The 17,080-nt window shown below is 41.0% G+C and overlaps 1 protein-coding gene across 1 annotated transcript in view; it reads right to left on the reverse strand.

Moving 5' to 3' along the window:
- The window catches only part of SHCBP1 (SHC binding and spindle associated 1), a 43,214-nt gene that overhangs the window by 13,391 nt on the left and 12,743 nt on the right, over positions 1-17,080 (reverse strand). The window contains exons 2-7 of the mRNA XM_063438513.1: positions 14,333-14,500; positions 11,781-11,896; positions 9,178-9,386; positions 5,910-6,002; positions 1,076-1,315; positions 381-558 (exon numbers count right to left, since the gene is read on the reverse strand). Of these exons, the coding sequence (XP_063294583.1) occupies positions 381-558; positions 1,076-1,315; positions 5,910-6,002; positions 9,178-9,386; positions 11,781-11,896; positions 14,333-14,500 (1,004 nt within the window). The remainder of the gene's footprint in view (positions 1-380; positions 559-1,075; positions 1,316-5,909; positions 6,003-9,177; positions 9,387-11,780; positions 11,897-14,332; positions 14,501-17,080) is intronic.

A 17,080-nucleotide genomic window follows, 5' to 3' on the forward strand; every position in this document is an offset into this window, starting at 1 on the left:
CTACTCCCTGGAGACACTGTTTAACAGTGTACAAGCGATTACAGTATTATACTAGTATTATACTATATGTTTTGTCTCCTTTTTATATGTAGAGCATCATTTACTTCTACCAATTTGGGTTTGTAAATCTACATTCTTTCACAAAATTAACACTTTTTTTACCACAAATTGTTGTTTAATAATAATATATATACACAAGTCACAACATTTGTTGTTTTGCACATTTTTGCACTTAAGCACTTTTGTGAGAGTGTTGTATTTTGCACAATTTTGTGAAGGCATAGCCATTTAAAGACACAGCGCACTTTATGTTTTAACTACAATGTACAAAAGCAACAAATAATGATGAACACAAAATCGATTTGTACACATTTTCTGACCTGGAGCTCGATATTTTGGCTGCCGGCCTCAGGTTGAAGTCTATCCTCTGTCAGACACTGTAACGTGCTCACGGACATAGTCGTTGATACCACGTGGATCACCCTTCCTCCACCTGGACGGGGGCCTTTGGATTGGACATTGTAAGAAGCTGAGTTTCGCTGGTAACAGAAGAGATATCTGAAAATACATTTAGTGTATCAGAGCATTACCGGTTTAATTCCATCCCAAGAATTATATGCAATACAGAATTAGGCAGCAAATGTGGAATCCGTGTAAGATCATCCAGCAGTCAATACCACCTCTGGGGGAATTCTAGCTAAATAGCAAGTTGTGATAAAGAGTATAGAATTGTAAATATGTTAGTCGAGAATAGACGTTATTAGTTTAATTTTTCAGTTGACGTATTTTAGGATATAGTTTTGGTTATAAAATATCCAGTGAATACTCCCATAAACTGGATATAGTAAATACAATAATGAAAGTGTAAATTTCAAAAATAACTTTTGTCAGTCTCATAGTGGGTGGAAGTACGGGTACAACCCCAATATTGAGTAGAGTATCAATATATCTGACAGCATGCTGCCTGTGATGGATTCCATGGCAAGAACACAAGGTAAGCATATGAAATCTAAAATGGAGATCAAGAGGTTTATACAGTATGTTCTACGATACGAATTACAGAGCAATATAATACCTCAGGAGAGGATTTTCAATGAGTTTTAGTTTCCTTTTTAGGTTTTCCATCTTTTCATCCATTTTCATTCCTTCCACCATGGAGACATTATCCAGCTCAGAGTCAGAATCGGAATCCTTGTTGGACAACGTGTTCCGGAGATTGTTAAACTGCATGTAAACCTCTTCGCATTCAGACAGGATCTTGCGATATTCGGAAACAAGACCCGATGGGATGCGATCTTCCAGAACATCATAATGACTGCAAACCAAGAAACACCAACGAAGATATTAGCCTCAGGCAATGTGGGGAAGAGCATCGCCTTTCAAGCATGTCATCAGATTAGGAGAAAAAAAATAAAAAAAATAAAAAAATCACACAAACACGTTTTTCATCCACAGTCTAATGCACATTTTCCCTACACGACTTTCTTAAAAAAAAAAAAAAGGTTCAGCAAATTGCTTTGTAAGTTTCCTACATTCAATTGTACCAAGGAACAGAACAGACAATACTGCGCAAGTGATAAATACGAAATGAGATAATGCAAGTGTTGTGTTCAAAAAGACTACTGGTTACGTCTCTTTAAAAGAAAGATCTCACATTGTAGGGTAGAACCATTCTGTCAGTACACTGACGAAACACCTGGTGAAAACACAGAGAGTTCTCTAAAGCATTTATTCACCTCCAACCATTAATCTTTCAGGCTATTAATTATAGAATAACGTTATCAAAAGAGTTATGGTAAATGTGTGGAAAAGATTCGGAAAATCAAAAGGATAGAAAATAGGTCTAAAGCTAAATAGATTCTGCAATATCGTAGCAAATAAAAATAAACAGTTGTATATCTACATCCATAAATCACTCTTCATTAGTATTATTTGCAATGTACCCGTGACTTGGCATAGGGGAAGATCAGTTTAATATCTGCTAGAATGGTTGAAAGCTACAGAAACCATGAAGAATTTTAATTTTGTTCTATTGTAAACACACACAAACACAAAAAACAAATACAAAAAAGACAACCAAAAAAAAAACAAAAAACACCACACTTGTCATGCAGTCTAGGGGGCTCTGAAAACATGTCACGCATAAGATTCTTTTCAGGCTTTACAAGAATGTTATGTTTTCCATCCTTTTGTCATAAAAATAAAAACGGTTTATGGATAAAATGTGTAAATTGAGACAAAGACGAAAAACAGAGTGTGATAAAACTAGTCTCTAAAAATGTAATAAATCAAAATGAGAAAGTGAAGAGATGGTACAGTAGTTTTTCAACCCCTGGTCGTTATGATGAAAGTTTGGTTCTCAAGCAAGTATGCTGATCAAGCCAATTCTATGGAACTATGCCTTCCATCAGAATTTACCAAGACTCTAGTATCAATTAAGCAAGCCAGTCCTCTATCTATACCTCATCTCATGTCACCCAGCTAGCACACAATTCCCCTCCTATTCTACAGTCGCAATAAAGGACATTATTTATAGAAATATTCATTCAATGCAGCTTGCATATCTGGCAAGCTGTTACATCAAGCGCGAGAGTGTTCATGTGTTTGAGCACATTCTTTAGCATGTCTTAGCTATATGTCAAGATTAGTCAACATTTACTTGTAAATTTGGGTCACTATAGCAGAGCACAGATCGAAAATATAATTCCCATTGGAAAGTCTGACCTGTTATCACTTGCCCCCAATGTGAGCAAGTATACTGAACTAGCCTTGTCCCACCACCCCTTCTCATCATAATACTCCCCTCCTCCTCCCAAATTGATACCCAACAATGAATTAGCCAATGTCACAGCTCCCGGGTGCTGTGCTGGCGTGGCTGCACAAAAACTAGGCAGTCATGCCGACAGAGATATTTCTGACTTACCTTGGTCGTGGCAGGCAGCTGCCCGGTTTCCCTCCATTCCGGTCCCCAGCAGGTGCGACGTTCTTAGGAACGCTGGCGGCTGCGGTTCGGATTTTTATAGTAAAAATACCTTTGCCCACATCAAAGATGGCGCCAACGTGCGTGCGACGTCACGGACATACAGGCACGTTTTGGGGTCAGAGGTCAGACAATTACAGCCTTAGGAGGGTTATTTAAACCCCAAATTACCTTTTTGTCAGTGCCCTGTCGTGGTTTCCCATAGCTGGTTTTCCGAGAGTGTGTTTCTGATTGCGTTTTTTCTGGTATTTGACTTTGGCTTCGTTTTGACTTCTCTGATTTCTGTAATCCTTGACTTCTGGCTTTCCTCATCTTTGTGTCTCATTCTGTGTTACCTACCTCGGCAAGTATTGGTACTATTCTCAGGTACGTTAAGTCCGGCCATTCTAAGGTCCGGTTAGACGTTATCCTTAGTCCTAGGTGTTATACTATTTTGCGTGCTGGATCAACTATATCCCTGACATCTATACAATTATTGCAAAATTCTGGGCTATTTTCTGCTATATTGATAATGGGGGCTGAAATAAAGCTAAACAATGTAAAAGCATCTTGATTTCAGTATAAAGGAAAAACCCATAAATAAAAAAAGGTCAATATATAAAAAAAAAAAAAAAAAAGAAAAAAAAAAAAAACACTTAACAAAAACCATTGTATTAATAAGTACAAATCCAGCATAATAGCATCATTGCTTCTGTGAAAGATACGAGCATCATGTTTGGGAGGAAAAGACAATCTGCCAATTCCTTTCATTTGTTTCTGCTCACAAACACTGACAATTTACCATCATCTATTAGGATTCACGAAAAATCATCTCCTCTAACGTGGGGGTGTGGAAGCAATTTAACTAAACATTGTGACAAGAAAAGTTAGCTTTGATGTAAACGATCCCTCCTTCCGTCCGCTGGGCCATCTGTCGGACCGTGCACGTGTCTACATGATAAATGCCTTTTGTCGTTTGTAAATATGAAATGTGCAGCCTGGAATCATTTCAGATGGGAGCTCAGAAGGAGTGGACTAGAACTGTCAAATCAGGTATAGGTGGAAATAAACCCCTCATTATCTAAACCTGTTTGTGGAGCAGAAAATCCATGCATGCTCCTGGCATTTGAGAGAGAAAAAGACGCAGAGGGAAAAGTTAAAACAAATGAAAAATCCATCTTACTCTCCTCGCTCCAGCCTTAGAGAGAACCTGGGCTGATGCCAACAACATGCAAGGTGGGTTAGGAGAATGTTGCATGGGTTATAGCTCTGCGATTTGGGAAGTGAATAAAAGGATTGCAGCTGTGGTATGACCTGGCAGCTAGACTACATATCCCATATGCTTCTGCTGGACAGATAGTTTATCGGATAAGAAAACAAAAATAAATAAGTTTATTTGTAGACCAGAATGAGAGGTTCCTGCTTGATGGACACTGATCCTGATCTCACAGGGTTCCACCTAGTAGGGATCCGTACAAGTACAGCAATGCAATTTACAAATGGAAGTTTTATATTTTTGTTTGCATATTTGTATGGTTGTATGGGGATTCTTCCAGCAAATTCTGTATGAATCTCCCCACTGCCCTCCACCCCCTCCAAGCGTTAGAAGGTTTGGTCTAGGGACAAATATAGACACTCCAAGAAATGTGACCCTCTGTCATATACAGACCTGAAAGCCATACAGAGTATAGGAGAAGTCTCGTTATAAGGCTGCCCTGGAGACTGTACCAAAATGTTCTATATAGCCTGGTGAGCCAGAGTATAGGAGATGGTCACGTTACAAGGCTGTCCTAGTGACCATACCAAATATGTTCTATACAGACAAGAGTCAGAGTATATGAAATGGTCTGTACCAATACATTCTATATAGACAGAGTACAGTTCAGAGGCAAGGGTATCCTAGTGGCCATAACAGGTCATATAGAGACCTGAGAACCACACAAAGTAACGCAGATGGGTTTTGGTTTCCTGTGCTTCCAGCGGACGCTGTAGTCTGGGCTCACTTTAAACAGGTAACAGTTTACAACACTGCGGAACAGATTACAGCTTTATAAAGAAAGAATAAAATGGCTCCCCTCCGTGCAGCAGCTGCCTTTGTTTTAGCAATGGTGCGTATCATTTATCAGTGAATCACGTAATCTCTAAGCTGCCAGTGCTATTCGGGGACACACCAGGAGGATTAATGAAACATCTAAACAGGAAAAAGCAGGATGTACTTTTTGGGTGGGGGGGTTTACATCATAAATGGTAGGCTACGTGAACTAAAATATCACAGATAATAAAAGGAGGAGGAAAAACACATTCTGCATTACACATATAATCGGCATTAATAAAAGTGCTCTATCCAAACATCTCGCACAGAGGTAGGAGTATGTTATACAGCTTCTGCAATACATGCACACAAGATCCTGTAGGTTAGCCAAATGTAGATGGGACCTATAACGGCAATCCACTGCAGAAAAAGACATTTACAGACAGGGACCATTGAAACAATGAGAATCAGAGTGTCAGATCACAAAACTGAAATATTAAACTGTATCCGTGTTAAAAAATAAATTTAAATGTCACGTCTAGGCAGAAAAAACAGGATATGGTGTAGTCATAATTGGGATTACAAGAGGCAGAAACATCTTTTAAAAGGGAAAGTGGAATATACTACAGCACACAATACCTGTAAAATGTAAAGACTAAAACATGCAATGAACTTTTAAAGCAAGGATATCCAGACAGGGATGGTTTAATTGGCCTGATCTTTTAAAGTAATAGAGCTTTAGTTTGCTCTTATGTTGTTAAGCAGCGCCACCTAGTGGATATGCATCACTATACAGCTGGCACATCTGTAGAAAAATCAGCACAATGCGTATAGTGTACACAATACACTGCATGCCATGGCCACATTTATTGTAAGCAGCAATGGAGGAATTAAAAGAAAATTTACTGATCAACTTACAAGCGTAAGCGAGGTTCACAACAGCGCACAAAATAATCCATGTGATCTTCTTCCTCCTCATCCCACGGCCGCCAAACGTGCTGGTAAAAGAATCTGCAGAATAAAAGGAACATGGAGTCATCCACTGATTTCCAAATGCACAAGGAATACAATATAAATATAAAAAAGCATCATCATTTAGAATACGAAAAAAAAACAAAACAAAAAAAAAACATAAAAACACATACAAATTTCAAAAATAAATTCTGTTGTGTGTTCCTTCGGGCCTCGAAACCCAGTTTCTCTGAAATCTCACAGCCCATCTTGATGAAGTCGCTACATGTGTTTTATCAAAGTAAGACCTCCTAATGGAGCAGAGCTATGACCGTGTGTATTATGGCGGCCCTAACAGCTTGTTACTGAGTTGCAGTGGGCTGGAATCAGAGCCGTTATGATCTACTTTGTAGTTTCAGGCCCCAGTACACGCATTATCACTCACCCACATCTCAGGGTTTTATGAACAATCTACTCCATGGGCACTAAAAGGTTTTAAACAATCCTTTTGTCAGGAGAGAATAAAACACCTTTGTAGCATGGACAATATCAGTGAAATGCCTGCACAGCCCTGTATGTTGACGCTTGTCAGCAGAGAGAAAAAGTGTAAAGGAGCAATTTCATCAGCTCTGCTTAACACTTCTTATTAAAAATATGTAATAGTCCAAATTAACAAATCGGAGCCCTAGCTTTTCTTACTAAAACAGCACTTCAGGAGTAGTTTTATTTTATTTTTTAAATAAATAAGTTAAAGATATTTTAATTTTTTTTCACATTTTTAAGAATCTTCTTTGCAGTAAGACCTAAACACCAAAGAAGATAAATTATGATTACAGGTTTTTTTTTTTTTTTTTTATAAACACTCTGAAGTTCTCTCCATTTCCTTCTAGAGAAGGGATACGTGTAATATCTCGCAATACATTGCTTGTGCAACCAACAAGGAATAACTGACACTGTAAAATTTAGGAGACCTCCAAAGGCAAAATCACTCACAGTTTTTTCAGTCTGGCACGGTAAAGCGGATTATTTTACGGTTTGACATTGAATATTGCGTGACAATTTGCAGCATTCCCCCAACTCACAGAATTTTATGAGATTGAGGACTTTCTACTCTAATATAGTAGACAAAAAAAAACAAAAAAAAACCTAAGTCCCTAGAGAGGACTACAGTCCCCAAAATAATAATAGTTATCAGCACTTAAAGGGACACTATAGTCACCAGAACAACTACAGCTTAATGTAGATGTTCTGGTAAGTATAATCAGTCGCTGCAGGCATTTTCATGTAAACACAGTCTTATCAGAAAAAAGGCAGGGTTTACATTGCCCCCTAGCAACACCTCCAACGGCCACTCGTCTGCTGGTAACTGTAAAAGCTTCCTGGGGCAGTCGTGAATAGTGTGCAGCACTGTTGTTCAGTGTCTCCACGCTATGCATGGAGACACTGAATTTTCATCAGAGATGAATTGTTAGACCCCGCAACCGTTCTGCCTCCGTGCAGATTTCAGCCAATCCAATGCTTTCCTTGTGGAAAAGCATTGGATTGGTTAAAAATCATAAATATGATTATGTCATCAAGGAGGCAGGGCCAGCATTGAGACCTGCGCGATGCTGGAAATAAGGTAAGTTTTATTACCTTTTAAGGGGGCCAACGGGGCAAGCCACCTAAATGGTGGCTTTAATACTATAAGGTCAGGAATACATGTTTGTATTCCTGACACTACAGTGTTCCTTTAAAGGTTAACATATAGTGGTTTGATCACGGTCAAACCCCCTTTTGCTTTGTAAAATAACATTAAATAAATAAAGTTTATTCACCACCATTCCAGTGTCAGGATTCCTCAACTGCAGCCTCCAGGTTCTCCTCCTGTGAGGTCAGCATTTAAGTAATCACCGGTAATCTCCATTGACTAAAGTCACCAAGGCCACTTGATCTCAATGAAGTGGCCCTGTAGTTTTAACCCTGCAATGTAAAACATTACAGTTTGTAAGAAACTGCAATGATCCTATAGCAGGGTTAAATCCTCCTCTAGTGGCGGTCATACTGGAGTAAAACGGTCATGTGAAGACCCCATAGGAAAGTATTGCCCCCTAGCAACACCTCCAACGGCCACTCCTCTGCTGGTAACTGTAAAAGCTTCCTGGGGCAGTCGTGAATAGTGTGCAGCACTGTTGTTCAGTGTCTCCACGCTATGCATGGAGACACTGAATTTTCATCAGAGATGCATTGTTAGACCCCGCAACCGTTCTGCCTCCGTGCAGATTTCAGCCAATCCAATGCTTTCCTTATGGAAAAGCATTGGATTGGTTAAAAATCATAAATATTATTATGTCATCAAGGAGGCAGGGCCAGCATTGAGACCTGCGCGATGCTGGAAATAAGGCAAGTTTTATTACCTTTTAAGGGGGCTAACGGGGCAAGCCACCTAAATGGTGGCTTTAATACGATAAGGTCAGGAATACATGTTTGTATTCCTGACACTACAGTGTTCCTTTAAAGGTTAACATATAGTGGTTTGATCACGGTCAAACCCCCTGTTGCTTTGTAAAATAACATTAAATAAAGTTTATTCACCACCATTCCAGTGTCAAGATTCCTCACCTGCAACCTACAGGTTCTCCTCCTGTGAGGTCAGCATTTAAGCAGACATCACCGGTAATCTAGATTGCAATGTTTTTCACGGCAAGGGTCACTAAAGTCACCCAGGCCACTTGATCTCAATGAAGTGGCCCTGTAGTTGTAACCCTGCAATGTAAAACATTACAGTTTGTAAGAAACTGCAATGATCCTATAGCAGGGTTAAATCCTCCTCTAGTGGCGGTCATACTGGAGTAAAACGGTCATGTGAAGACCCCATAGGAAAGTATTGATACAATGTTTGCAGTGCATGCATACAAGGTCCCCAACGCTCCTTATGAAGTTGTGGGAGGTGGCGAGATAAGTAACACCAAGGGAGCAGCTTTTCTGGAAAAAGGTAAGTAATTTATTTACATTTTCTTCCCCACAAACAGGGAGTGGGCTATAAAGACAGGAACATTATAGAATTTACCTTCTGGACTCGTTTGAAATGTAATGTATAGGAGATGGATTGAGTGCTTTATAGCACGCCACAAACCTACTAGGTTGACGATAGCACCATGGTATAAGGAAACTTATCAGATTCTGACATGATTGCTTTCTAAATGCAGGTCCTTGTTTGAGATGGTAAACCTCAGGGATGAACAAAACTGCTCACCGGACGTGCTCAACAACGAGTGCGGTCTGATCAAACTCCCCTGAATCATCAAACACCACGTGGAGTTCCTGCAGCGGGACCTTCTGCTCTTTCACCTCCAGAAGGTTCAGGATACCCTCGCGTGTCAGGTCACGGACACGTGATTCACACAGGAACGGCTCACATAGTACCACCGCGGCTTTAAGGTCCACATATTGGATGTCAGTCGCCTATAATCAATAAGGCAATTAGGGAACAGCAGATAGCGTCCAACCTACCAACTAAAACCTCTAGAAATGAAATGCACATTTAAAAAGGAAAAATGTAATAAATACATTTCAATCAACTCAATGGGATAGTGATCCAAATCTAACATGTTACGAGGATGTAATTCTAAGCCGACATTGATAAACCAGGATTGTAAAGTGAAAGTGCAAAAGCAAAGAGAGAATATTATTTTTAATAAAGACAAACCACAGAACTGGTGAACAGGCACAATGTGATTTGTTTTAAACTTGGCACAGTGACATCAGTCCTAACTAACCTGGGAGTTGATTATATAGAGAACACATGGCTCAGTAACAGATCATGCTCCTATGGCACATACAACCTTCCTGCAACTTTGCACTTAAACCCATCTCCTTCCCATCACGAGCCCTGCCTCAATTAGCTAAGAAAGCCTAGAAATTAGAAATGTGATTAACCATTGCACAAAGACAGGAGGGCCATCGCTTGGAATAAAACAGGCACTCCGAGCTTTCAGCAGAATGAAGTAGCAAATTCTCTGCTAAAAATGACACCGAAAATTCCAAAGACTAATCTTCCTGAAAAATAATAATAATAAAATAATAATAGTTTATATTTATAAGACTTGCAAACATTTCTGATTTTTAGTTAGTCTGTGTATTAGTTTTATAGCTTACGATGTGCTCCACAACACAGGGACAGCAGACTGGCTCAGCAATTTATCAGGACAGTGATTGCCCTAAAGGAGGTTTGTAGAAAGTCTTGCCAGTACTAGTTGTGCAATGCAGCTGTCAATAGCCTTAGGGAAATTCTAATAAAATACTAAAAAAAGAAGCACTGCTAGTAATTAAGATGTATTAAAGTGTAGTAGCTGTTAAAAGTATAGAATTTACAGCCGTAGCAGAGTATTGCTGTAAGAAGTTGATTAAATTCCCTACAGTCAAGTGGCTAAAGTCCGTCTAGTCCGTTTTAGATTGTGTTATCTGGACACAGAGACAGTCTCACTTTGTTTGATTGTTACTGTTAAAGGAGCACTATAGCGTCAGGAACACAAACATGTATTCCAGACCCTATAGAGTTAAAACAACCAAATAGCCCCCCCGGCTACCCCGCTAAATATAGTAAAATCTTACTTGTATTCAAGTCTGCTTTGCCTTGGTTTGCCTGTGAACTGCCACTGTCTGCTGACATCATCAGAAGTGGTGGTCTGAGCCAATCACAATGCTTCCCCATAGGATTGGCTGAGACTCTCTAGGAGGCAGATCAGGGGCAGAGCCAGCACAAGCCAAACACAGCCCTAGCCAATCAGCATCTCCTCATAGAGATTAATTGAATCAATGCACCTCTATGAGGAAAGTTCAGTGTCTGCATGCAGAGGGTAGAGACACTGAATGACAGTGGTGCTTACTCTGTAGCACTGCCCATGGAAGCACTTCAAGCAGCCATCTGAGGAGTGGCCATCAGAGTTCTCACTAGGTTGTAATGTAAACACTGCATTTTCTCTGAAAAGACAGTGTTTACAGCAAAAAGCCTGAAGGGAATGATTCTACTCACCAGAACAAATTCAATAAGCTGTAGTTGCTCTGGTGACTTTAGTGTCCCTTTAAATGTAAACTTTCACATGTCTAAGTTTGTGGTTTTCTAGGATAAATATATTATAAAACACCATGGCTATACATGTTTGTATCCAACAGCTAGAAGACTTTATAGCCGCTAAATGAACCAGGCAGAAGGTGCTGACTGTAGTGTTGCCAATTGTGCGTTTACCTTTTTACCAAATACAGATTAAGAAACATCTATCTACACACATATACATTTAAAAAAGTGTTTAAAGTTTTACAAGGTTACTTAAAGTCCGCTCTCTTAGCAAACAAATATTCAGTTCCACCATATGACCAATGTCCTACTGTAGCGGTGGGCTTTCACACAATATGGTCATAATGGTGGAACTTATAGTTGTTTTTTCTGTGCCATGTTGGCAAGCAGACTTGTGCAGTACTTTAGGAACTGGCTAACTGTATCCATCCCTTTTTGAAAGCCAAGTGTAATATTGTACTTACCCTACGATATTATACCCATGGGCCATTTCTTGTGACATGTTGCAAAACAAACTGTCACGATTGCTGGAAATACCTACAAAGTTACCCACTTAGCGAGCCGATTAATGCCCATCTGCTAGTCTTACGAGTAGCTCACCTGACATACTCCTGGACAGAGATCACCGCTTGCATTTCCAGTAGCCATATTGTAGGAGGCAAATGCAATTCTCCTGTAATTTTCCTATCCAATCTATATATTAAACTAGGAATATTTACACAGCCACCTGAAATCAACTAATGTCATGCACGTTATCTGGAGTCCGTCCCTTTAAAACATACCTGCACCAGAACATCAAAGATATCCGTGTGCCAAACGGCCTTCCAGCCCTCGGGCTCTATTGCTTTCTCCACATATTCTGCAATGAAATCCTTCACTTCTGAGGGCTTAGCGTCCCCTGCAAGGGAAGAACGTGTTTTTAACAGGCAAAACTTAATCTAAAAGCAGAATATTAAAAGAAAATGTGTATATATCCCCCAGGCTCTGTTTATAGAGGCATTTCACATGGCAAATGTAGAACATAATATTTGTATGAGCTCTCCAGATAAAAGATGGTTTAACTAAGGGCCACCCCTCAAAAACAGGGCATATCCTAGGGGAGTCGTATAACAAACCAGAACAAATAGAGAAAAGGGAGAGAACATAAAGAATGGCAGATAAAAGATAGAAGGATTATCAGAAGAGGAGTGGAAGATCTTATTCTGTGATGTGAAGATCCTTGGATACTATGACAATAAGTAGCCCAAAAGCAGATCATAGAAGCATAAGGGCACTATGTTATACCAAAGGTAAAAGAACCAATTATTGATTTTTTTAAAGGCTGTGCATTCTCCTACAAAAAGAAACAAATATTTATTGCACTCTTAAAGGGGCACTATAGTATCAGGAACACAAATTCCTGACACTAAAGTTCTAAAACCACTGTTTAGCTGGTCATCGCGTTAAAGTGATTTACTCACCTTTTCCTAGCACTGGCCCTGCACCCAATCCACCTCCTTGGCTTGGCTGGAAGGCTACTGCGCTTGCGCAGCAAAACACTACTTTGCGCCAAGCTGCATCTCCTTATAGACATACATTGATTCAATGCAGCTCTATGGGGACGTTTAGCGCCTCCTTGCAGAGCGTGGAGACGCTGAACGTCAGTGCCCCAGGAAGCACCTCTAGTGGCCATTTGAGGAGTGGTCAATAGGAGTTACTAGGCAGTAATGCAAACACTGCCTTTTCTCTGAAAAGTCAGAGTTTACATTAAAAAGTCTGTAGGGACAGGCTATAGATACCAAAACAACTACAATAAACTAATTGTTTTGGTGACTGTAGCAGGGCTTAACAAAATTTGCTGAATGGCGCTGAATGTTCTCTATGGGAAAAAAATGGATTGGCTGAGATCATCAAGATTGATGATTGTAGTCATGGAGGCTTGGCCAGCTGCAGCGAGACCACCACAGCGTGGGGGGGAAAAGGGGAGTAAAAACCCCTCACCCATAGGGACAGGTCACCTAAACACACACTGACACACCCTGACTGACTCACTCACTGACACACACTCACATTCACTGCAATAACAACAGACATTAAGGTGACCACCCAGAGTCCCTAATTGGAGATTGAGTGGTTCGGCTTTACCTGGGGTCCAGTGGGGCTTCAGTATGCTCCCTGCTCTGCTCCATAGTGCACTGTTTAGTGATGCCTGGGCCAGAATGACGTCACATTCCGGCTCCCGGCATCACTGGAGGACACGCGAGAGAGAGAGCAGTACAGGGAGGTTACAGCTCCCTCGCGCGCCTGCCCATCTGCCTCAATCCTCCGGGAGCCTCCCGTCCGTGCGCACAGCCCACACTCTCCCTAAGCAGGATGAAAGCCCACGCTCTCCATCAGCTGGCCAACAGGCTCTCCCTTTAGCTGCCCGACCGCACGCCCATGCTCTTCATGAGCCGGCCGCCTGCCTCTACTCATAGGCAGCCGACCACCACAGGGGCTGAATGAGCCAACAAATCCCATGAAAGTAACAAACCCGTTTTAGAAAATTCTGACCAGGTGCTGCTTCCCACCTCCACTACAGCCAACCAGCCAACTCTACAAGGCTTACAGAAGCTCACAGGCAGGAGCTTAGGGTCACGGTTGACTGTAATGGAGGGGAAAAAAAATAAAAAAAATCAGCACCTGGTGAACCCAGGTTAGAAGTTAAGCTATTCTAAAAATGGTTTGACTTCTTGAAAGAGGAGTTGGTGAGACACCAGGGTATCCCTGGTACCATAATATCATGCCAGGATCCTGAAAACAGTACACATTTTTACCCAGTGACAGGGACTATTCCATTTCCCTGGTCACTTGAAATAAAGGACTTGATGTTTATTATACAGATCAGTCTAAACTTCATATCATGAATCACTGCCATTTGTGGTATTACTCACGATCTACATTATGGAACATTTCAATGACCAAAAAAAAAAATTTCATCCTGTATGTTTTCCTCCCTAATTTGTATACAATATCTATGCTCTTGAAAGGAACAAGTAAAAGAGATAGATATATATATATGAAATAAATACATTTAAAAAAAAAAAAAAAGAAGAAGGGGGCTGCAGCTATTTGCACTCTGTATGTGATCGTTATCACCCCTAATAAAATGAGTAATAGGAGTGGTGTTGTGAATGCTTATTTAGGAATACATGAGTGACTTTTTTAGAAAAGGGACCATAACAACTTTATCTAAATGAAGTTATGGTGCAAGGTCGTTTCAGGCACCAGCTTACTTGAAAGGGTTAAGGCCAACGGCCAAACTGTTCCAGAACCATTATTAAAGATTGAATATTTACATTAACATCATGCATACCAAGCAAGTAATCCTTGTAAGCCTCAAACCGTTCATAGAACAGGAGATTGTTCGTCTGAAAGAGGTCTGGAAACAGCATGTTCCCTGTGGATACAAAGTGCGGTATGGTTTTCCCGAGTCTCTTGTAGCTCCCATAGTCACTGGCACTGTCCTCGTCTTGGAACAAAACTAGAGAAAAAGAGAGCAAAATGTTTCAGTTACATAAAGCGACTCTGGCCATCTCCCTGGGTGGTCTGATCGGACCTCGGTTATTCTACTTCCATCAATATTAGGACTTCACTAATTGAGCGTCATTTAAACCTTTCAGCAGAAACCTTACAGGATCTACAGCTCTCCACCAAGAACAAACATAGGAAACCCTGGAACAATAACGAGCCTCTTACTGAACACAATATGGGGAAAACAGTTACACTACGCCTACATTTACATCACCTCTCTGGTTGTTTTCCTTCATCACCTCGAGCAGATTACACTTCAAGTGGAAGAAAGGTTTCTAATTTAATATCAATGTGTGTGTTAATGCTATTGTATCCATCATTCAATCCACCTTATTATGCAGTGCTATTTCTTATCATACCTAAACAAACATTTTGAAATTCACTTTAGAAGCAGCGGGTGACCAACATGAATTGAAAGTCGCTGCTTTTGAGGTAATTCAACAACAGACCGAAAACAAACAATTTCATCCAATCTGTGTTTTATCATACAGGCCTTTAAAGCCTTCGGTAGTATTCCCTTCTCATCACCCCAACCTTCTGAGATTTGATTCCTTCCACCAAGAGGGGTAAACTAATCTAAACATTTCTATGACACACATTAATTGCTCATTTATCCCTAAACAAAACTCTGATTATTTAAACTGATTATTTAGCTTAAGAAATCACTGCATGTTCCCCTACATAGTGATTAAACTAATCTATACATTGTACTAACCAGATTTCCACCCTATGCATGGATTTCAAATAATTTCTATATATTTTGGTAAAGAGTATAAATAAAATGTCAGCTGTGTGCACAGAATTTTGGGATGCTGTTCATATAATGGGATACAGCTGGTCCTTAGATTTCCAAATGCTAACTTTGAAGAGAAGTGGCAGTCTGTAAACATATACAATCAAATGCATAGATTAAAGTACACTGCTCAAAAAAATAAAGGGAACACTTAAACAACACAATGTAACTCCAAGTCAATCACACTTCTGTGAAATCAAACTGTCCACTTAGGAAGCAACACTGAGTGAATCAATTTCACATGCTGTTGTGCAAATGGGATAGACAACAGGTGGAAATTATAGGCAATTAGCAAGACACCCACAATAAAGGAGTGGTTCTGCAGGTGGTGACCACAGACCACTTCTCAGTTCCTATGCTTCCTGTCTGATGTTTTGGTCACTTTTGAATGCTGGCGGTGCTTTCACTCTAGTGGTAGCATGAGACTGAGTCTACAACCCACACAAGTGGCTCAGGTAGTGCAGCTCATCCAGGATGGCACATCAATGCAAGCTGTGGCAAGAAGGTTTGCTGTGTCTGTCAGCGTAGTGTCCAGAGCATGGAGGTGCTATCAGGAGACAGGCCAGTACATCAGGAGATGTGGAGGAGGCCGTAGGAGGGCAACAACCCAGCAGCAGGACCGCTACCTCCGCCTTTGTGCAAGGAGGAACAGGAGGAGCACTGCCAAAGCCCTGCAAAATGATCTCCAGCAGGCCACAAATGTGCATGTGTCTGCTCAAACAGTCAGAAACAGACTCCATGAGGGTGGTATGAGCGCCCGACGTCCACAGGTGGGGGTTGTGCTTACAGCCCAACACCGTGCAGGACGTTTGGCATTTGCCAGAGAACACCAAGATTGGCAAATTCGCCACTGGGCCCTGTGCTCTTCACAGATGAAAGCAGGTTCACACTGAGCACATGTGACAGACGTGACAGTCTGGAGACGCCGTGGAGAACGTTCTGCTGCCTGCAACATCCTCCAGCATGACCGGTTTAGCAGTAGGTCAATAATGGTGTGGGGTGGCATTTCTTTGGGGGGCCGCACAGCCCTCCATGTGCTCGCCAGAGGTTGCCTACCTGGCATTAGGTACCGAGATGAGATCATCAGACCCCTTGAGAGACCATATGCTGGTGCGGTTGGCCCTGGGTTCATCCTAACGCAAGACAATCATGTGGCTGGAGTGTGTCAGCAGTTCCTTCAAGACGAAGGCATTGATGTTATGGACTGGCCTGCCCGTTCCCCAGACCTGAATCCAATTGAGCACATCATGTCTCGCTCCATCCACCAACGTCACGTTGCACCACAGACTGTCCAGGAGTTGGCAGATGCTTTAGTCCAGGTCTGGGAGGAGATCCCACAGGAGACCATCCGCCACCTCATCAGGAGCATGCACAGGCGTTGTAGGGAGGTCATACAGGCACATGGAGGCCACACACACTACTGAGCCTCATTTTGACTTGTTTTAAGGACATTACATCAAAAGTTGTATCAGCCTGTAGTGTGTTTTTCCACTTTAACCCCTTAACACCGCAGCCAAATGTACAAGTTGTGAACAGAACAAAACGTAAACAAAACCTGGCATTTGCGCTATATGTCTGTCCAACCGTAATTCACCTCTTTCATTTGAAATGCATCCCCCCTTATTATATATCATTTTATTCAGGGGAAACAGGGCTTTCATTTAACATCAAATATTTAGGTATTAAACATAATTTAATATAAAAAATATATAAAAAAAAATGGGAGAAAAACATATT

This window comes from Pelobates fuscus, chromosome 12 (genome assembly GCF_036172605.1).
Source record: "Pelobates fuscus isolate aPelFus1 chromosome 12, aPelFus1.pri, whole genome shotgun sequence".
NCBI lineage: Eukaryota > Metazoa > Chordata > Amphibia > Anura > Pelobatidae > Pelobates > Pelobates fuscus.